Raw genomic sequence first — 23,590 nt, forward strand, 5'->3', positions numbered from 1 at the left:
AATATTATTATACAGCATTCATCATCATTAGTCTCAGCAGTGGAGAGATCCCACTGTCAAGATAAAAAAAATTGCAAGTACTGCAAGAATAATTTAAGAGTTTTGGCACAACATTGGTCAAATGTTAAGATACTAACCTAGTACATATCACATTACAATGTAGTTAGTCGACTTGCCTTCCATAAATTTAACATAACTATTAGAAATGATACCTACATTTCTGTTGATTAATGCACTAACCCTGCTGAAAATGATCTTTACTTTCCTTACAAACACTGTATTTACATTTTTAACCACAAACCACTAAAAGGAAATGAAATAGAAACAGCATTCGAAAGACTTCAAGGCTGAAATGTAGTTTTAGTCACCGAAAATCAACTTTTGTCTGAGGAACACTGTCTTTGCTTCCTTAGCCCTGAATGTAATGCTTTCTAATTAGAAAAATAAAATCACACATTGTCACCTGTAAATCAAAATATAAATTCAATGATTTTTTTTTTTTCCCACCAAGAGCATACAGCACTTTGCAAGTCCTTTTTTTAGTCCTGGTTTAACGTTTTCTAGGGCTTTCTGTCAGGCTTCATATGGCCCCCACAACCTTCACCAGTCAGAGGTTCAAAGAGCCAGAGCCCCAAACAAAGGCAAATAAAACAAAACTTACTTGCTTATGATATTGCTGTGAGTGCACTGTATTAATTAAATACGGATGGGCACATGAGCAGAGAGTCTGTGGCATTCAAACTGCAACTGTAAAACCAGAAAAGAGTGGGGCACAAATGTAAGTTGAGGGGGGGGGTCTCTCTGGTCCCATGCTGAATTGGGATTATAGGTAAAAGTCAGAATGCAGTAATAATCAACCATTTTGTGTCCCAGTAGACACACACATCTGTGCTCCATAAAGCACAGAAAAATGTAACAGAATACCAAATGACCTAAAACCCGTGTGTCAACCGTCACATTAGCGTCGATAATGTGATTATTCAGCTCAGTTACAAAGTGCAAAGAACTCTAAAAATGCCAAAAATGTGCGGCTTCCAATCGAAAAACCAGGTAATAAGGTTTTCTTCCTTCCTAGAAACCTTGTGCTTTAGACAGGAGGAATTCTTTATCTGGAAGAAAAGAGTAAGAGAGTGGGAAAAGGACGAAGGGGAAGAGAAGGCTCTCCTGTCTGCACTAAAAGAGGTGAACAGAGGGAAGAGGAGGAAGAGAAGGAAAGGAGGAGCAGCAGAGGAAATGCATCTGTGTGGTATCTAACGGAACGTCTCATTTGGTTGCAACCAAGCAGAACACTGCCACCGCCTCCTCCTCCTCTCTTGCATTCCTCCTCTTCTCCCACTTCCTCACTCCTTCTCGCTCTGCCTTCTCCTCCTCTCTCACCCCTCACTCTCTTCCTCCTCATCCTCCCCACTCTTTTCCAACAACTCTTCATCAAAATTATTTTTGCCGTTACCTAATTCCTCACCCTCTCCTCTTGCATCATGTTTTCCTCTATCTAACCTCCCTCGTTTCTTCCCATTTCTTGTATTAAGTTTCTGTTATTATAATTCTCCCGTGTCCCTTAAATTTGTTTCTCTCTTTCTCCTTCCTCTGTTGACTGCCCATCCCTCTCTCTCGGCCCTATTTATATCTCTCCCTCTTGCTGTATGCCTTCACTTTCCCCTTCTCTTTTTCTTTCTCTTCCTCACTTCCTCTTTCCTCTTCTGCCTTCCTACTTCCCTGTCTCTCTGGCTTCCTGACACTTGTTTTTACCTCTCTCCCTCTCTCTCTCTCTCTCTTTTTCATCTCCCCTCTGTTTCTCCTCCCCTTCCTCCTCTTTCCCCTTCCTCTCCCTATTTTTCGGAGCCATCCTCGCTTGTTCCTCGTTCCTCTCTCTCCGTCTTTCGTCTCTTTTTCCCATCTGTCAGTCAGCTCTTGAACAGAGTTGCTGACGCTGTTGGTCCGCCTGCTATTTTTGCATGACCCCTATATTCTCCTGCCCTCTGTTTACTTTACCAGAATCCATCATACAGCTGTACAGCCTGCCTTGTACTGGCTTCCTGAACACTTAACCAAAAATGTCTATATCGTACCTAGAAATGTTTCTTTAGGCTTGCACCTCCGCAGAACTATTTACAGGCTGTAAAGAGCATTTTTAGAAAAAGTTCTTAGCAGCACCAAGTCAAGTGGTTCTCTGAGCCTTATGTTGACATAAAGAACCACTGAGGAGAGGATGAAATGTTTCCAATCAGAAAAGTTGAAGTTCTTTTTCAGAGCCACATAGGGTCATTATTGTATTTCACCAGGTGTAATTTTTATATGAAAACGTATCAGATGGATTTTTGAATCGGTGTAGTTCCATATGACTAGTACCTCAACCAAATAAAAATAAAAAAATAAAAAACTTTCTCCCAAGGGAATCCCGAGGAATAATGGCCATATTGGACAGCTCTGCACCCACAAGGCCCCGTAATTCATACGATTCATTCATGTGACATTTTCTTCCATAAAAATCACTGCTGGCTTAAAATATCAAAGGAAATACTGTTAACATTAATATTCACTGGTAACCACAGTAGATCTTGTAAATGCTAAGTAGCTAGTAAAGTGAACTCATTCCAGTGCACTTAAAATATTCTACACACTGTCCATTCAAATCACAGGTTCCCTCATACCATGTTAGGGCTTGGCATTTTCAGTAAGCATTTACAGTAATTGGTCATATTTAAAGTTGATTACACCTAGAAGTTGTTCACTGTAACAGTTCCATGCTGAACGGTACCAAATCCAGTCTTTCAGATATTTTTTTAGAAAAAAGAATCCACTGATTCGGTCAAGGGAAATGATTGTGTAGATGATTTTTTTCCCCTGGAGACTGACTGTACGACATTGTTCTCACAGAGCCTTAACTCCGGCTTCTCAAATGACTTTTCCAGCCATGATGAGGATGTCAGGACTGAGGGATTGCTGTCTGAACTTTTACTCGTCTCTTTGGGAGTCCTCCAAGGTTGTGTGCTGGGCCCGGGAATAATTTCTCCACGGCCGTCCACTAACGTTGCAATCACACCCGGGATTTCCCCCTTGTCGGACCTAATATGCTTGATGCAGTCCATAGACTGTTTAAGGGCAAGAGACTTACAAGACTTAATAACAGAAAATCATCAAAACCATCTACAGTATATACGTCCTCATCAAAGTATCAACAGTGAAACAATAAAGCTACTCAGGAAGATCAATTACAGACAGTATAGACACAGTTATAGCCCCCAGTATACTTTTACATGTATGTGTTAACAATTGAAATGAGGGTCTGATCCAGAGAAACTTTCACTTCCCCTCAGCACTTGTTAGTAACCTATGTCACACAAGTTGTCACTTACAGAGCAAGAAGGTGGGGTCCGAGGGGGAGCTGACTCCACAGATACTGCTCAGTCATGAAAAGTCCAGTTGTCACTCTGCATCGCAGTTATTTTTTCCCACGTACAAATTAGGAGACAGGCGTGTGATTTTTAGGTGATTCCATCAGTCTTTGATAATGATCGAAATAAAATATATCACTCCCCTGAACAAGGAGAGAGTGATTTAAAATTCAGAAACAAAACCACAATGTGATATAAATTTTGTAAATACCATGCAATGCATGCTGGATAGTATACATGGCTCGAGTCTACATCATTGTTCGCTCACTTCCTCGTCTCTCGGAGGGTGTAACACACAGAAGTGTACTTTAGTTTTCAGAGCACTAGAACGTCACTTTTTAAACCGATATTTAAATGCACAGATAGTGGAACAGTACAACCAACCTTTGACCATTTACTGTGTAACTTTGATTTGTTTGTCCTCGCGACAACAGCGCCATTTTACCAATCCCACCGAGACCTAGAAGTGTTTTTAATCCCCTTTCAAAAAACTGCCCTGCACTTTGTGTGAGCTAAAAGAAAATGACCCTGGTGCTGATTTTTCATACAGTTTAATCAACGGCTAAGGCAACATATTATATGTATAAGAGCAAATGATAAAACGTTTAAAGGGTGACGTCAGTGTACAGCTTGTTCTGCTGCCCCCAGGTAGCCTAATATATAAAATAATGCAGGCTTTGGAAGAGATCTGATGCATGATACTTACACAACAATCATTACTTCCTCGGTCAGGTGTCTTGAACTGGCAGTCAGTGTTATTTAGCAGTTTGGGCCCCCTTTTTATTGAAATACCGGTCAGTATTCACAAAGCAGTCTCTTTGCTCTTCAGACGTCTCTCTGAAAAACACTTCTCTCCTGAAAACACGGAAGAAAAGTCTCTTCAGAATCTCTTGTGCGAATTAATGCTGATCATTAACTTAAAGAAACTCTTCACTTAAAATGTGCCTTGACCCAAAGTCTTCAGGCACATGTTCAGCAACACAAACTGCTTTAGGCTTCAAAGATCAGAGAATAATATAATGCGAGCCCTTCTCTTGTTTCTGGGTCCAGGAAACAAACTTCTCTCCTACTTCTGCATTAGTGGGAACTTTGTCTTAATTTGTCGCGTTGGCCTCGCTCCAGAGCTGCTCCGCTCCACTTTTCTTTGCTTCCTTTCTTCTTGTTGAGGAGGATGAATGTCTGCAGCTTAGGTACTGAGACATTTAATTTTCCTCGGCCGCATGTGGAACAAACGTGTCAGCATGTGCGCGTGCACGAGTGTGCCGAGTTTCCACAGAAACCTGCAGTTATGTTGTTCCAAGAATTTGATAACCTGGTGAGGTATTGTGGTAAGAATAGGTCACCCTCCTCCCATCTCTCCTCCTCCTCCTCTTCCCCCTCCTGCTCCTCCTCTCTCATTTTCTCTCCTTCCAGACTCTTTTTTCCCCACCTCTGTCTTCTCTTTCCTCCATTCTTATCTCGCCCGTCATCTTTCCACTTGTCTTTTTTTCTGTCTCTAATATCTGCCTTCCTCTCTGTCATCATCTCATCTCCTCGACCTTCTGCAACCCTCTCTCTCTCTCTCTCTCTCTCTCTCTCTCTCTCTCTCTCTCTCTGTCTCTCCCTGTCTCTGTTTCTGTCTCTCTGTCATCATCATTACAGGGTTGATTACCTGTCATTATGGCTCATTAGGGGCCTATCAGCATGGCGGCAGGGAGGGACTGGGGGGGTAGGGAAAAGGGGATTGTGGGAGGGTACCTGTCAACATACCCATACACACACATACAAGCCCCCCCCCCTCCCTTAGAATCACCCATCCAATGTCACCCGTTGAGAGGGCTGGTTATAGATTCAGGGGTTTGTAGGACAAGATAGGCAGGTGTGTGTGTGCGTGTGTGTGTGTGTGTGTGTGTGTGTGTGTGTGTGTGTGTGTGTGTGGGAACGTGTGTGTGTGGGTGTGTTAGAGGGAGAGAGAGAGAGAGCGAGATCAGAGATGCCTAGACAAGATATCTTGGCCAGAGACGACAGAAAGAGAGAGAGTGACGAGACATGCTTCTCATCTCCTCACTGCCTTTTATTACCGCTGTGTCTGTGTGTGTGTGTGTGTTTGTGTGTGTGTGTTTATATGTGAGTGTATTCTTCCCTTTCAATGGTATGGCTTTTATGATTTCGTTAAATGTCAAGAACATCATTAAAGCATCAAGATTTAAGTTCAATGATTGCTCATTAAATCTTAACTGCCTCTTCTCCATCTTCTCTTCACCCTCCCTTTCCTTTCCTATTCTTCCTCCGACTCCTTCCTTCCCTTACTTCTCTCCTTTTGTGCTCTGTCTCCTTATCCTTGGCTTATCTTCTAATCCATTTTCTTGAACGTTTTCCTCGTCTTTCTTTTACTTTTCACTTTTTTTTCCCTCCCTTTCTTCTCTTTCCTCTATCTGCTCTTACCCTGTTCCTCTTGCACCTTCTTCCCCCGTTCTTATCAATCCTTCCTATCCTCTCCTTTCTTGTTTCCTTCTCTTCCTCAACTTTTCCTCCATCTCCTGTCCCTTGTCCTCCTCCCCTTGTCGTCCTATCCCCCTCTTTCTTTTGCTTTCCTGCTCTTTGTTTCTGTTATTTTGTTTTGGCCCTGACCTATCGTTAATCGGCTTTTTACATTATTCACACAGAATTGAATGTTCATCCAGTCGACTGACATGAAAATTATAGATATAGAAATAAAGATTAAAGATAAAATGAGAAAGTAGAGAGAAAAAACAGAAAGACACATAGCCACCGCCATTATCCCACCAAACACGAAAACATCTAGATTCTTGACCTTTTTTTCCTTCTGCTCCTTCCTTTCAGTCTTGCCCGTGACCTACTCTCCCTCGTCTCCCTTCCCTCTACCCCCGTTTCTTTTTGACACTGTGAATTACCAGCATCAGGACACTTGCGTCCTCGCTCCTCATCTGCCTCCTGTCTCCTCAGGGCTGGGAGGAGAGCTGCGACGCTGCCGTCTCCCACCTCCTGCGGAGCTGCTTGTCGCGGAGCCCCAAGGACCAGGCCACGTCTCTGGCTCAGACGGGAGGTCCCGTGCTGAGCCTCCCCCGAGACACCACCCGCCTCAAGAAGCACATCACCCTGCTGTGTGATCGCATCGGCAAGGGAGGCCGTCTCACCCTGGCCTCCGAGGCAAACGTCCAGGTCCCCGCCCAGGTCCAGAACCTGGCGGCTCCCGGTGAGTGAGGAGAGGGAGGAGAAGGGACGAGGGGGAGGGAAGGAGAATGGAAATGAGATTAGGACGAAAGTTGGGATATGATGTGAAGAAAACCAGGCATGAAGAGCTGATGCAGTAAATGTGCACACACGGTTTCAGACGTGGACAAAGCTGTACAGTATGTGTCCGTTCGTTCAGTGTGTCCTTGACATAGAAGCGCTCTGCCATGAATAATAAAAGTTCCATCATGAAATGTTAAATCAAATTCTAAAGTTGAGCCAAGCGGTGCACAGTTGTGCAGTTGTAAATTCTCATAAGCATTTTTCAATTTGTTACCACTGATTTAAACACGCGTGAAATGGATATGGTATTTGTTAAGTTAATAAATGGGCCCAATCAGAATAGGTGTCATTAGTGGTACTATAAATAATACAACTGTTGCTTCACCTAACCTGCATCTTGGAGAGCGGTTTTAACAGTAGCTCACATTACAGCAGTCCCTTTAGCTCTCTGGCCTTTCAAATATTTTTTCTTCTTACATACAAGCTAATTAGGGTAATTAGAAGCCTAATTAATTCTATTTAGGCTTCTAATTAGTGTCGGTGTAAATGGGTCTCTCTTCGAATCTCCTCCCGAGGAAAACAATAGACGGCTTGTTAACATACTTTAAACAACCTAGGTTTACATTTTCCTGACTTGCGACCTCTTTTACTCAAAGGACCGTCCCCTCGTAGAAGTAAAGGAGGATGTTGTGTGACATTGTTCTGGTGCCACTAAATCTCTTAGGGCTGGATGGTTGAGGTAGACGGTTGGGCGTCCAAAGCCTCTTACCGTGACACCTGAGACGCATCCAGTTTCCAACGGTTCTTCTCCTGCCGGTTTCTTTTAACCGTAACCTAGATCTTTCCTTAACCTTAACCATAGCGGTGGCAGATCAGTCATCTTTGTAATGGAAGGCAAGGGCAAACGTCTCATTTTGTTGTGCCTTCGTGATAATTCTTGACCTTGGAAACACATATCTGAGATAAGACACTCTAAACTGAAGGTTCCGCTTATTAGCTTTTTCCAGAGCTTTTAACCGTATCTCACAGCTTTCTTCAGTGATTGCAATTTGATCGGTTTTCAAAATGCACAGAATTGATATTGATTGACAGAAGTTCAGTAACGGGAATGAGTAAATATCCACCTGAACTTATAAGATATCTGTTCAGAGGAGATCGGTGGACCATACAAACAGGTATCTGGGGCTGTACTTGATACTTGGGAGGAGAGTTGAAATTAAACACGTTGTGCTCGGACCAGAACAGAAGTTTCTGAACAGCATTTGCAGTGAAAAATAGTCCTTGCTTCAGTTAATATTTAAATCCCTTCACTATCTACTTTATCTGTCTTGATTTTGCACAGTTGAACAGCTTAAGAAAAAAAATGAGTAGTGGTGAAATGAGATGAATCAGTTGCATTCTTTAAAGCTCTATCTGGGTACTTATGAGTGTGTGTGTGTGTGTGTGTGTGTGTGTGTGTGTGTGTGTGTGTGTGTGTGTGTGTGTGTGTGTGTGTGTGTGTGTGTGTGTGTGTGTGTGTGTGTGTGTGTGTGTGTGTGTGTGTGTGTGTGTGTGTGTGTCTGTGTGTCTGTGTGTGGCGGACAGCCTCATATAAGCTTTTCCCCTGGTGATGATTTTAGGCCTCGGAAGGGAAAAACATGAAGCCTATTCATACTACACTTTACAGCCAACACACACATTCGTATTTAAACGCATCTATAAACACACCCACGGACACACACATATGCAAAAAACACTACAGGTACATACGTATGACACACGTACTGTGTACGTCCACGTCAGATATACGGCGCAGGCAAACTCATAAAAACATGGATATATGCAAAAACGTATAGTCACATTTGCAAGTTAGACACACTCATAAAGTCATAAGTATACATACACTCTTTCACACGCAAACACGCACATACACACACCTTATGGCTCATTTAGTCTTGGCTGAAGTTTATAGAGGTCTTTCTGACAAGATCATCAATTACAGTCTGTCTTCTCTCCTCCTCCCTCCCTCCCCTGCCTCTTAATTCATCTGTTCCTTGTCCTCCTCCTTTTCCTCATTTGCCTTCTCTCTGGGTTTCACACAAAAAAACTAAAACGTAAAATCGGCCATTTTTGTCTAATTATGTCGTACTGACCCAAAATAGCTTCTAAAAACAAATTGTGACGAGATCGCTCTGGTTTCGCGTAGTTGAGTGACAGTATCTGAGTCTGTTTGTCGCATGTTCTATTCATGCAGGTTCACTGGGCCTGGTTACAGCAGTGTCTCATAACTGTAGAGACTACGGCACTAAAACAAGGACGTATGGTCAATAAGAAAGAAACAACACAAATGTCCGTGAGTCAGTAATAATGCTTCTAGACTGCATGTTCTCAAATATGTAACATGATGATGATCTGAATATGATTGTACGCATGTCGTGCTGATTCGTACAGGTCAGGCACAGTGTGTTGGCTGACGCACACGTGAAGGAACATTAAAGCAGGGCTCAAGCACCGAAATAAAAGCTTCCAGCTGATGCCATCGCGAATGGTTCAACAGTAGGATGTTTGATAGATTGTGTTTCCAGAGACGTCCTCGACTTCAGTTCAACAGTGTTTTGTCTTTGTCTGATCCACAGCGCTCTGTCCCATGTTGCTGTAACTCGCTGGGAAACGCTTTCAACACCAGATCTAAATAACACCAGGGGCTCTCCCGGCTCTGACTTCTCATTTGTCCCAGCTGTAACACTAGCGCTGTCCGGCAGTGGTGTTCCGCATGTCCTAAGACGTGGGTCTAATTTGACGGTATTGACTTAATTTAAGAGTAATTATTATTGTGCACAGGGCCACACCGAACCAAAGAAAGTCGGGTATCGGACCAAACATCCTGTAACGACTCATTCGGGACTAATACAGGCGGTTACACCACTAATTTATAACACTCCGAAGGTTTATAGATAAACTCTCTGTCTTTGAGAATGAATATTGTTAAGTGTGTGTGTGTGTGTGTGTGTGTGTGTGTGTGTGTGTGTGTGTGTGTGTGTGTGTGTGTGTGTGTGTGGAGAGAGAGAAAGAAAAGTCTATAAAACTTTGAAGGCTTGTTTAAAAGTCATTATAGTGATTACAGTAATTCAGCACAAAGTTCAGTGGAACATAACTGAATCAATTAATTGTGTGTGTGTGTGTGTGTGTGTGTGTGTGTGTGTGTGTGTGTGTGTGTGTGTGTGTGTGTGTGTGTGTGTGTGTGAGCATGCAAGAGTGGAGAGGGAGAGAGTGAGTGTGTTTTTGTTTATGTTACCTTGTCATGTGGTCTCCCCTCTCTCCTTGGGTTTGCTGTCAAAATTCACACACACACATGCACGACACACACGCTGCGCTTCAGTAAACAGTCGTCTGTTAGCCGTCTCAGATGTTGCTTTTTCAGCCACCCGTAAACGTACACATTTGTTTACGTTTCCAACAACACAGGCGGCAACCGTTTCCCTCCAAGACCACAGACAGGCGCGCGCGCACACACACACACACACACACACACACATTGGGATGTCACACAACAAGCACCACTTCATTTGGTCGGGAGTGTGTGTATCTATGAAAATGTGTTTATGTGAGAGTTTCCTGGAAATAAAAACCTTAGTGCACACACCACCGGCTTCTTAACACATACCGAGAGATCATCGCTGTCATTGTTAAAGGTTCACAGTTCAATCCAAAAGTAGGGAGAGAGAGAGAAAGCAGGGCACGGACGGAGGGTGTGCTTCAAGCAAAGGACAGACGGATGTACAGAGCAAGTTAAGGTGGAAAGAAAATGAGAATTATGCAACATTTACTTCATCAGTGAATCCCCATGAAAATCAAGCCCAATATGGACAAGATTAATATGACAGGGCAGGATGAGGAATAAAATATTTCCCCCTCTCCCTTGTAATGAAACCCGTTGGTCCAGCCAGATGGGAATTTAGCCACGGGCAAATTACAGGAGCTGCTTTTGTTAAAAGAAAAACAAAATGATGTATGATATATATGTATGTATATATGTGTGTATATATATATATATATGTATGTATATATATATATATATATATATATATACTGATGTTCCTACTTTCCATAATTCATTTCCCTGTGTCCACTTCCCTTTGTGATGTCCTACATTTCCTAAAATCGATCAGGTCAACATTTGGGGAACAACCATAAAGGTGTTAAATTCAGGTATGAGTGACACAGTGTAGGAGCTACGAGTTGCTGTCCTTACTCAAACGCCAGGCATGTTTTGTAGCTGCATTGCATTCTGGTCTATTTCCTGCTACTATTTTTGAGCCTCTGAGCTGAAGTTTGTTGAAGGTCAGTACAAAATGGCGGCTGAGGGAAGAGTCCCTGTCTCTTTGATTTGGACAGACTGACACCCAAACCTTTACACGGTGACGTGACATCACATCATCTGTATTTACCTAATTCTCTACAGGACGGGGAAACGGACACAAATGAAGTTAATGGAGCCCGAAATGCAAAATGTCGTGGGGGCTGTTTTGTATAATGATGAGATGTATGCGCAAAGTTTTCCTGTACATTGAGACAAATGATTATTATTTTTTACCAATAAATTAAGATAATGTTCTTAACGTTCACATATGCAACTGTTACCATCAGCGTTATTGCTGATTTGATCCCAGTTACATGTGCTTTTTCTCTCCCACTGTATTTATCTCTCTCTCCCTTCTCTTCCACCCTGATGACATCATTCAGACAAATTGGCCTCAACAGCTGCACTCTGTACACACACACACACACACACACAAACACACACACCTGGTGAAATCAGGAGTGTTTATCACATGGTTCATTAGTCAGCGTGCTGTCAGCATAGCTTTGAACTGACCTCAACCACGGAGGTGTGTAGATTAAAGTCGTCTCCCACGCACATACTGTACTGTATATACACACTTAATCTCTCTAGATCAGTTATTTTAATGGAGTAAGCAACACTTTTGGCAACACTCCGTCTTGTCTTGTGTTGTCTCTGTCTCTTCTCTACTGTGTTCTGCTTTTTTTTCCTGCGTTTTTTCTCTCTCTTTCAACCTGCATTCTAAAAGTCTTTTATTTATTTGGCTTTGATGGCGGTTTCTGTTTTTTTCTCTTTTTCGGTTTTATCATGTGTAAAAAAACAAAAAACAAAACTCCAGGTCGAGCAAGGAGAGGAGAAATGTCCGATGTAGAAACATTAGTTTGGGGAGTTTTGCCTTCACCTGAGGGTGTTGTATGGTGAACAGATTGTTGAGCCCCTTGAGGCAACTTTTGTGATTTGTGATATTGGGCTGTATAAATAAAACTTGAGTTGACTTGAAACGTTTACAGGGATAAGCGGGGCGTTACGTCACATATGTGGCGTTACACTTAATGCAATGTTTATTTTTGTATGTTGAACCTGTCATTAAATCTGAGAAATCTTTCTTCTGCAGTACATTGGGGCAATGGTTGCATGTGGTGCTCAGGGGGGGCTTTCTCAAGACACTGCTGCACAAGGAAACCTTTCGGATCTTTAAATTTGAGGCCTTGATCATTCCAGGTTTGAATGAGGAAATCAATAAAGCCCTTTCTGTTAAAAACCTTAATAATCACCTCTACTGATGTGACCAAATTATTTTGAGTGATATGACTTCTCTCCTCCTGTTTTTTTGATATTAATGTTGACGTTATTGCGATGGCGTTTGCGTTATGCGTTGCGATGTTCCAGTGTGTTGTCTTTAAAGAGCAGCAGGTGTAAACAATCAGTTTTTACTGTTTCCACCCTGAAGAAGACCACGTGAGGTCAGAACCTAATGTGCCTGACTAAACAAAAGCTTTTAGTACGTCTCATGTCCTTGCTCTGCCTAAGAGTGCCTGAGGAACTTTTTTTTTTCTTCCCTGTGATCAGTTTTTCATCTTCAAGAGCCCTATAAGGCTTCCTGGATTCGGTGCAACACAGCGAGCACTAGGCCTTTTTTTTTGTTCTCTTCTGACGTAATTTTTCCTTCTCTTCTTCCCTTTTCACTGTTGTGCCATACGCTTTTCTCTGATCTAATGTTTGGAATCCTACATTTTCTGACAGTAATGTATTGTCGTGTCCTTTCCTTTCTCTCCTCTCCTCTCCTCTCCTCTAAGTTTGCTTATGTTCGATTAAAAGCAAGCAGACACACACACACACACACACACACACACACACACACATCCTCCTATCCACACACACCCCTATAGTGCCTGTGTGTGTGTTGCAGTTATTTTCACAGTGTTCCACTGGTAGCTGTGGTTTGGGGCGTGCATCTATTTTAGACTTAAAGAGAGGGGAGAAGATGGGCTGTGTTTGTGTGCATGTATGTGTGTGCGTATGAATGCGGGTGCCCATGTGTACGTATGCGTGTGTATGTGTACGTCCAGTGGACTCAGAACAAAGGAAAATACACGTAAGTGTAGGTGAAGTCTGCCTTTGTTCTGTCTATGTGGTGTTCTCCTCCAGAAACCTACAGAAACAACAGCTCTGTGTCGCGAAGAACCGATCGTTACCTGAGGCTCATCCTTCAAAGAATCTAAAATGTTAGATGGTTGTTGTTTTTCAGCCTGGGGCGATTTCTCACTGTTCTTTACAAACTAAAGGATTTCATTTTGGGCTATGAGTCATTGTCTACAGGCGCCTAGTTACATTTGTGTGCTTTTTAGTCACTTTACTGGAATGGGAGAGATCTCCATCGACAATACTCAGCATATAAGCAACTTATTTAATGTGTTTGTATGAGAGAATGATTTTGTTGTAGTGAAAAGTGACTTGCAGGTTGAGACAGAAGAGATCAGGTGTCTGAATCAAACACACACACACACACCAGTTTTTAAAGGAATCACACTTCCTGGCTTTTGATGTGTGTTTTCAAAAGCAAGTTGATGTGTGTGTGTGTGTGTGTGTGTGTGTGTATGTGTGGTTGTGAGCAAATTTGTGGGTCTAACAAACTATACGTGTCTGTATGTGTGTGTACAAAGACGTGTACATTGAGGGGGGGTTGAAACAGCGTAAAGCCAACAGCCAAATTGCTGGTAACCACAGCAGCACAGTGTCACCCCCATCTTCAAACCGCAGCCCAGAATAAAGCAGGAATGCGCTAGTGTCTCCACACGGCAGACCAAGACAGAGCTGTGTATTGGAGGCAGCTTCACCCCTCAGCCAAGCTGTCCAGAACTGTTCCAAAACTGGCCCGAAGCGGCCCCGAACTGTCACAGACCAGCCCAAATGGTCCCACACTGTCCCACAGTGTCCTACAGTGTCCCAAACTGTCACAAGATGGTTGGAAGTTTCTTCAAGCTGTCCTCAAACTGTCATGGACTGATCCATACCATCGCCATCTATATATAACAGACCCACAACTGTCCAACATTTCTCAGACTGTCCCCAGATATATCTAAACTACATGAAAACTGCACCAAGCTGTCCAAACAATCTCTAAAGTGCCCCAAACTGTCCTTAACTACCATAAAAATGTCACAGTTTCAAACTCTCCCAAAACTGAAACAAACCATATCTAAACAGTCTCTAAACGTCTTCAGATGGCCCCTGAACCTCTCAAACTGCTCCTTAAATCTCCTTGAATGCCCCAAACTGTAAAAACATCTAATTTTAGAAAATTTTATAACTGCACAAATCATTCTCCAATTTATGGCAAGATCTTCCCCTGCTTCCCAAAACCAGGCAATGAAATCAACTCAGCTTCCCTGCAAACTGTCTCCAAATATGTCCTTTCCAGCTGTTTCCAAAACGTCTCAAAACCCGTTGTTGTATGTTCTGTGGCAAAACTGACTTTAAAAACATTGGCGCATCCTCCACATCTGTTACAAAGGATGGAGGATCTAAGTAGAGTCAATGTCATTAGTAATGATTGTACTGGTGCTAGTTGTAGTGGTAACAAACTGTCCTAATCCTTCCGACTGGCTCTAAATTTGACAGACATCCAGTCTTTAATAACAGAAACGGGAGACTTCCCGGTGACACCAACAAGCTGAGGAGCCAACCATGGTGCTGAATGTTATGTTTCAGCTTTTGAAAGAGAGAGCATGCAGATTTTACATCCCTGTCACTGTACTGCAGTACAGCGATTAAGACTTTGCAGCGACTGAAACTGATTCAGACTTAATCAGTAGTACTATCAGAGTACTATCACTGCCTTTTCTGCTGATAATACTGCTAATGCTCACACAATTTTTACGACTTCTTCTACTGTGAGAGTTTTGGGTTGTTTTGGGGCATTTTTGGATATAGTGGTAAAACTCTTTGGCAAAGTTTGGCACTTGTCAAGGACATGAGAGAATTTGGGTGCAGTTTAGGAAATTTTTGGATGGTCTGAGACAGTTTTGGAAACAGCCTAGAGAGTAACTTAATACCTGGCTTAAAATAAACGTTTCATCGCCCCCTCCGGTTGGAAGTTTCAAAAGTTTGTTTTACTTCTGACTCTACATCAAGGTGATGAGTTAAACCGCTGGTAGTCAGCAAAAAGTATATTCTCATCTGATGTTAAGTTGGTTCATTAAATAAAATTCTCTCGGATGGTTTTAATACAGTTCTTTCAACAACTTGCGCCTGCTATTATTGCCGCTACTAAAGCGTCACCATTATCACAACTTCAGCCCTATATGTGTAGTAACACCAATAGAGTTGGGCTACTTTGTGCTACTTTACATATATGAACTAATATGACTACTACTGCTACCATTGTGTTTTTACAACTTCCATAACATAACAACTGTAATGACAGTGTCATCTTCCATCCTGCTGCTTTTCCTGGGTGTTGAAGTGTGATGTGGTGCAGAGTATAGAGTCTAAACCTCAGGGTTGTCTAAAACTGATAACCCGACCAGTGAGACAAATATAGACCTGACCACGGCCGAGGGAAACACAGATACACACCACAACTCTGACCAGGCAGTACTACGCCTACTATTTACAGAGAGAGGAGGAGAGAGAGAGAGAGGGAGGAATGCATGAGAGGTCAGCAGCGCTAAGAGTGTGTGTGAGAGTGTGTGTGTGTGTGATTTTGTTTCAGAGTTGCTCCAGAGGTGGGCTATGTCCTTACCTCATGTTGATGTAAGACTGAGGTTGAAAAACACACGCACTCATACACACACAGACCCACACATTCCCCATGAAATTGTAAGACAGCGTTAAAAAAAACGACTCGCCTTAGAAAAACACCTGCCCAATTAAGAGCGAGGCATATCCCATTTCAAACAACTGTGAGTGTCTGTGTGTGTCTGTGTGCGTGTGTGTGTGTGTGCGTGTGTGTGTGTGTGTGTGTGTGTGTGTGTGTGTGTGTGTGTGTGTGTGTGTGTGTGTGTGTGTGTGTGTGTGTGTGTGTGTGCGTGCGTGCGTGTGAAGCCACAGACTGTGCTCTCACCAAAGAGAACAAGATTGGCTTTAGAAAAGGCCAGGATAAATATTAGAGAGGGCTTAGGGTAATCTGCGCGAGCACACACACAGACACACACACAGCCGAAGAAGCAGTGGGGGAGATGGAGACACACACACATTCTCAGACACCTTAAGGTAGACATGATGGCAGACACACACACTCTGTCTCGTTCACGCTCAAACACACACAACACAAAGGCATGTGTGTGCAGTGCATGTTAAATGAAAGTCCCATGAAACTGGACACAATCCTCAGGGAGGAGAGGAAATGAGGAGAAAGGGAGCGATGAAAGGAGGAGGGAGGGAAGGAAAAATGGACATAAGAAAATGTGGGAAAAGTGATGGACAGAGGGAGTGAGGTGGGTGAGGAATAAGACGAGGAAGCAGGACAGAAAAGAGAAGAGGAGAGAGAAAGACAAATGAATGAGGAGTAGACAGAAGGAGAGTGGAGAGGAAAAGGGGAAGAAGAGGAAACGATGAGGAGAGGTAGGCAAGAATAAAGGGTGAGGAGGGAGGAGATACAGACAGGGAGGAGAGGAAAAAGATGAAGAGGAGACAGAGAGGGGAAGAGAGTAATGACAAAGGGGGATGAAGAGGAGACAGAGAGGTGGGACAGAGAAGAGACAAGGCGTCCAATTCATCGGCCTCAGGAGCTCCCTAAATCCAGACTGATCCATGGGATTCTAGCAGGGATTTCATCTCACACACACACACACACACACACACACACACACACACACACACACACACACACACACACACACACACACACACACACACACACACACACACACACACACACAGACACACACACACACACAATCACACCCTCACCCATCCATGTTTATACACACACACACACACACACACACACAGACACACACGCAGACACACAGACACACACAGACACACACACACACACATAGACACACACACACAATCACCCATCCATGTTTATACAAACACACACACACACACACACACACACACACACACACAGACACACACACAATCACCCATCCATGTTTATACAAACACACACACACACACACACACACACACACACACAGACAGACACACACACAGACATACACACACACACACACACAGACAGACATACACACACACAGACACACACACAATCACACCCTCACCCATCCATGTTTATACACACACACATACACACACACACACACACACACACACACACACACTGCCCACTGCACACACACATCCATGTTACATTACTTCTTTTGTAAAACCTCCAAAAAACAGCTAGTGTATCCATTTTTCTGTAAATGCACTGAGAAGACACACGTGGACGCAGGAGTCAAAGGCACAAGTATAATTTAGAAAATGTTGTATTTGATGAAGAACTGGGCCTGATGCAGGAATAACTGCATCAATAATTAAGTTGGAGCAGAACTCTGTGTCACATATTAGGTATAGTAGGAAATAGAAATGTCAATTACATATTGGTGACCAATAATTTCTTGTTTATGTTGACGACAAAACAGTACAACTTTAATGTCCATCGTAGTTGACATGTGTCTTCGACTACACCTGTTCGGAATACAGCATTAAGACAGAACACTGGAAACGACAGTTGTTATTGTAAATCATGGGGTGATCTCCAATGAATTGATAACAGTGATACCCAGCAAAAGAGAAATGGAAATAATAATAAATAAAAAATCATGTTACAGAACTAGTAAAAAGTACTCACCAAAGAACTTCAGTGTGACAGAACATTTTGTTTAATTTTTCATCGTCTCATGTACGCATAATCAAAGTGAACTGGGCTTCTCACGGTGCTGCTTCTCGTTGCATCCAAACCTGCTAGCACGCTGTTATGCCCAACCTAATGTTTTTACAGATCAAGGGATCCAGCTTGCAACAGTTAAATGCGTTAGCACTCTAACTTGGAAGATGTCGGAAAGTAGAATCAAGTGCATCGCACATTTGACATTTGATGTGACACGAAGGAAGTTGTCACAGAAAAAAATGCCGCCGTTCCCGAGAGCCAGCGTGCTTCAAGGCTGGGGAAAGAGTACAGTGACATATGAGAAATAGGTGATTCGCCCCAGCCCGCAGAGATGCACTTCAAGATGCTGCTGGTGTGCAGGCTTAGAGTATATAGTAAACAGTAGGTGCTGGTGTTTTGACATGTGTCATATGCCGTCAGTGCATATTGCCTTCAAGAGTAGAGCAATCATTCACATACATGTAAGGGCCGGATATGCAGTACTTGAAAATGCCACGTTAAATGTCTGCAAAGGCAGGATTTTCCAAGCTGCACTCAGACACACACAGAATAAAAAATGTACGTGACGCAAAACCCATGAATACGATTTTAGCTTCACGGTGCACACAAAGACGAATAACACCGTGTCCACACGGAGGGAGCAACGTGAGCAGCACATTTGCAGGGCAGCAGCTTCGCAGCTCAGTATGGGTCTACACAGGAGGCGTTCGGGCACAGAATTGAGCTGTACAACGCGCAATCACTGTAGTTATACACATAAAATGGAAGGAAATTAACTTGCACTACACACTCGCGGTCTGTTATGCGGCCTGTCTAGACCGCTGAATTGATGAAAATAGGAGAGCATCTGTTCCACCAGACACGTTTGAGACGGACGACTGAAAAACACGGCTGAAATGCTTTCTGTGCAGGAACACCGCAAGTCTCTGGGGCTGCAAATTTGTTAGTTCAAATCTCAGAACTGTAAGCGAAACATGGGTGGAGGATGAAAAACATTTCCCTGTCAAGATGCCTTCATGCAAGGCAGTTAAAGGTGCTATATGTAAGTTTTTGCTATAGTTACATAGCCAACGTTACCATTAACAGCTGTTTCTGAAGTTTACTGAAGTTAGCGTGCTAACCCATTAGCCCTGGCCCGTCCCGTCTCGTAATACCACTTTGCGATCGTTAGCCACTGTAGCGTCCAGTCTGCCTCAGTCCAACATGAGAAGATGAAGAAGTAGCGAGTAAAGGAATGAAGTTTGATGCCGAACTCGTAATGTTTCTTCTAGACTAAGTAAATAAGCAGATGTTAATGCTAACACTGGCTATGTAGTGACAGCAATAACTTACAAATAGCACCTTTAAACCCTGCCTTCTTTAATGAAGTTGCTAGCTGGCCAGCTGTAGAAGGCTGCTGTCCGAGTGTAAATTTGTAGAACTATAAATGTAAAGATTTGCTAATGGTTTCTCTCTACCTGTCATTCAGGAGGTGTCGAGCCCATTGCAGAGGTGGCTGGTGATGGGGAGGAGCTGGAACTTCCACAGGAGGCCACCAAATTTATCAAGAAGAAACAGCCATCTAAGAAAGTCAAGAAGGGTAGGAGCACAATCTCCTCCTTTACTCCTCATCTTTCTACTCATCTCCTTTGTACTGTACTGTCAGGTTTTCTCCTTCCCCTCCCTGTGTCGTTATTTGGAGCTGATTGTGCTTTACCTCTCAGACCCGTCAGTGGCTCTGCCTAACCTTGTCACATTTCCAAACCACCCATATCAAAATACATCACTCCAACGGTACATCCGCAGCATCGCTCCCGGCTTGTCAGTAAATCCTGACCAGAGCCCTGACACTGATATCTGTTCACTGTCGGTCACACTGTTGTAATCCACCCCTATTTTCCCCTCACGACCTAGTGCGGTGTCTCATCTGTTATTTGCACATACCACTTTGACTTCCATTGGCTCACGGTCTGCAGAATCAGCATTGTTTGGATTCTAGTCGGTGCCAAAAGATGAAATCAAACAATAAATTTAGTTCTGCAGATGCAGCATGGATGTTCATAGTGTATCTGAAGGTATAGCTTTGCTATTTCACCCTGCTCATGTACCGTTGATATTGCTGTGACTTCTGTTGTATGGGTTGAAGTCTCTCTTTGATGGCCGTTGCCAAATCCCAGCCGGCCTTGCCCTCAACAAAAATTGTACACAATTTAAAGTATCCGCACATCACTGAACCGCTAAGATCAGGCAAATGAGCCTCTAGCACCTTTGCTTTACTCTCTAATTATTGCAGCGCTCCGCTCATGAAACAGTGTACCGCTTCTTTACCCTTGTTAAAATACTGGAGGGGTCATGGGTTTGCCCACCCAGTCTACATGTGTTTTGTTGCCCAGGAGAAAACTCATGATCGTGTGCCTCGTGACATCTCGCGGGGGGTGCTGCAGGAATATGGTATGCTCCAAGCCCTTCTGTCCCTATGTAACCAAAGTGAAAGTTGTGTCTGTATTATCAGAAGTAAGTGTGTTCTCTTCATGTTGGGCTCCGTCAAGGTTGTGTCCTTTCACTGATTCTGTCGGTGAGGTTTATGTACACAGTCAGTTTGGTGTGGTGGGCGGATGAGGGTGTGCAGTTTGATGGCTTAAGGGCTGCATCAGACTGTGACTTCCAGCATGCACTGGGGCAGTTTGCAGCTGACTGTGAAGCGGTTAGGATGAAAGTCAGCCCCTGCACGTTTGAGGCCATGTTACTCTGACCGAAGCCAGTACATTGCCTCCTTTATTTTGCTGCTCCTTTACCAGTCCATCTACTTTTTAACCCTCACATATAGTCATGGTTCACTTGTTCATTCTCATGCATACGGTATAGTTAAAGCCCGTAATGCTCTCGAAGTTGTTCTTGCCTGGGAATATGAGTTATTCGCTGCTGTCCGCTTGTGTGTGTTTCATATCTGACTGCTTTTTCTGTTGTGGCCATAATCACAGTGAAGGACATCCTTTTATTATCACAGTGTTATTGCTACGGACCGCGTCTTCCGACATCGTGAAAGTGGAGCTGGGAGCATGTCCGGCGTTGCTGGCTTACTGTTGCCAGGTCCACACTCACTCTGTTTCTCTGTTTGGGGAGTTGGACCACGCTCTCATCCTCTACTCAGAGTCTGCTGTGTCTCCTTCTCACTCTCTCTCCTCTCTTTATGTTTTTGTCCATCTGGCTCTGCTCTCAGTCTTACCTTCTTTCCGTTAGTGACACAGCAGGTAGACAGAAGAGACATCTGGTCGTTTAGCAGAACGGTCTGACTCTATTTATTTTCCTAATCAACCCAATCAAGTAGGTTGACACCTCAATTTCTTTCTTTCTTTCCGTCCTCCTTCCTTCCTTCCTTCCTTCCATCCTGCCCTGTTTTGTTTTCTCATCCCATTCAGTTACTAACCTGATTAGTTTCATCTGCAGTTCGCTCTGAATGCGCACACGTACAACACGATCTCAATGGCCGACGAACACATTCTACAAATGCATATTGTTTAGTGGCTCCTGGCCTTGTCACACATGCAGACATACACACACACATGCAAGCACAGGCACACACACCAGTCTCCTGTCAGAAAGGGGCTTCTGGTTTGCACTGAGGACAAATCCGTGTTGTATGACAGTTTGTCTTTTCTAAACCGTGATGGATAGATTCTCTTTGATGGGCTCTACTTTCATTAGCTGTGTGTGTGTGTGTGTGTGTGTGTGTGTGTGTGTGTGTGTGTGTGTGTGTGTGTGTGTGTGTGTGTGTGTGTGTGTGTGTGTGTGTGTGTGTGTGTGTGTGTGTGTGTGTGTGTGTGTGTGTGTGTGTGTGGTTAATCCACTCAGGCGTCGCCCCTAATGAGAAGGGGAGGTGTGGGAGACACAAAGAGGGCGACACAGGGATCATTAGATGTACACTCATATGCGGGACATATACATTCATGCACACACACGCACACGGACACACACACACACCACACGCTGCATTCAAACACACAAGGATGGATATTAAGGTTAGAACAAGCCTTTGATTGTCTGTTGACTTACTTACAAATCACAGCATATCAGATCTATATAAAGAATAACAACTACCTAATATTTATTATTTTTTTATTAATATTACTTAATTGATTATTCTAAATATTTCTAGACATTGTCAAAATCTATGACAGATGGACATCCCAAGTTAACATTTTCACATTTATGTCTTAAAATTACATTTTTTTTCTTAATGTAACCAACAATTTAAGGCTTTCTGTTTACAGTGACACAAAAGCAAGCACATTTTCACATCTGGGAAGCTGCAACTGGGAAAAATTTGGCATTTCTCCTTAGTAAATGACCGAAGCAAGTAATCAGTTACATTTCCTGTGAATCTATTGTTTCCTATCATGGCCGCAATCTTTTGTTTCTTTAATCAAAGGTTCTCCGTTTAGGGTTTTTCACTCGCTCCGCCCTCTGCTGTCACCAAAGTATTTAGTTCCATTTTCTCTGGAAGAAGATCACCTTCTTCCTGTTTAGGGCCACAGAGCAATCCAGCAGGTATTCCTCCAAGTCCAGATTCTGATTGATATCTATGTATTAAAATGACGACCGTGGGAATGTTAAAAGACGTCACTGCTGAATGCCATTGCATGTGTTTTGTATATTTTGTTGATTGTCCAGGTGTTGATCGTGCATGCCCGATCTATCTGAAACATTTCAGATAAAAGCTTTTTGATAGTGAATTATATAGCAAAGAAAATGTTTGAATTCTTAATCCTGGGATCAGACTAGTGATGCACCAATCCATCTTTTAGTCTCCCGGTACCGAGGACCAATCCCATACAAGGGTCCCTTTTCCCCAAATTTAACATTTTCAGTATCTGTGCTAGATCAAACTGTAAAACATAATTTTTATTTTGGTAAAACTCACACTACATGTGCTGCACTCATGGCTGCATTAAGTTCACTGCAAATACCCCGTTAACTCTGTATGTGAAAGGTGCAACAATTGGTCATTTTTTCCCATAGAAATCTAACATGGCTGTCATGTGATGTGTAATTGTTTGAGATTTGTTGTGTATCTTTCTGATGATCCTGAGCTTAATATCACACACACACACACACACACACACACCACTCCTGCCTTTCATTTCCACCCTCCAGACCTGATTGAAAAAAACCAGGGGAAAATGATTCCTAATTAGTATTGTTTGTCATGGAAACCTCCAGAGATAGTCTGTGGTTTGCACTTGAAACGAGAGGCGGAAGGAGGGACGGAGGAAACAGGGGAAGTGATTTGGGGACGACGGGAGGGGTGAGGGGTAGCATCATGTCCAGACTTGTCCCGTACCCACCGTTCTCCCTCCCCCTCATCCCACAGAAAGACAGAGAGAAAATAAGGAACTGCAGTAGCTTGTAAAGGCTTTGCACATAATAGTGTGATTGTTTATTAAACCGTGTAGTGAAAGTCTCTTTTGACCCTGGAGCTTGTCGATGTTGCACAGAGGACGCTTCCCAGTTTAAAGGCTTGACTCAGGAGGACAGCACGTCACAGAAATCATAATAATCATAATAATCTGCTTTAATTTGAGTGTCATTCACTCTCCACACATACTGCACATCACACTGCAGTTTGCTCACATAACAAATTCTCCTTTTTCTTGCCAGTATCATGCAAAGTTTATAGCGTAGCTGTTTTTACGCTTTTGCTGATTGATTTTCATCACATAAAATCTTCCCTGATTATCCTACGGATAGGTGATATGATGATATGGAGTGAGACCACATAGCTTTGTCCATCATACTGTTTATACCTTTGTCTAA

General features: G+C 43.1%; 1 protein-coding gene across 1 annotated transcript in view; it reads left to right on the forward strand.

Moving 5' to 3' along the window:
* Window positions 1-23,590, forward strand: part of bbs9 (Bardet-Biedl syndrome 9) — a 176,859-nt gene that overhangs the window by 96,763 nt on the left and 56,506 nt on the right. The window contains 2 exon segments of the mRNA XM_040116605.1: window positions 6,342-6,591; window positions 19,266-19,376. Coding sequence (XP_039972539.1) covers window positions 6,342-6,591; window positions 19,266-19,376 — 361 coding nt within the window.

Source organism: Xiphias gladius, chromosome 22 (genome assembly GCF_016859285.1).
Source record: "Xiphias gladius isolate SHS-SW01 ecotype Sanya breed wild chromosome 22, ASM1685928v1, whole genome shotgun sequence".
Classification (NCBI taxonomy): domain Eukaryota; kingdom Metazoa; phylum Chordata; class Actinopteri; order Istiophoriformes; family Xiphiidae; genus Xiphias; species Xiphias gladius.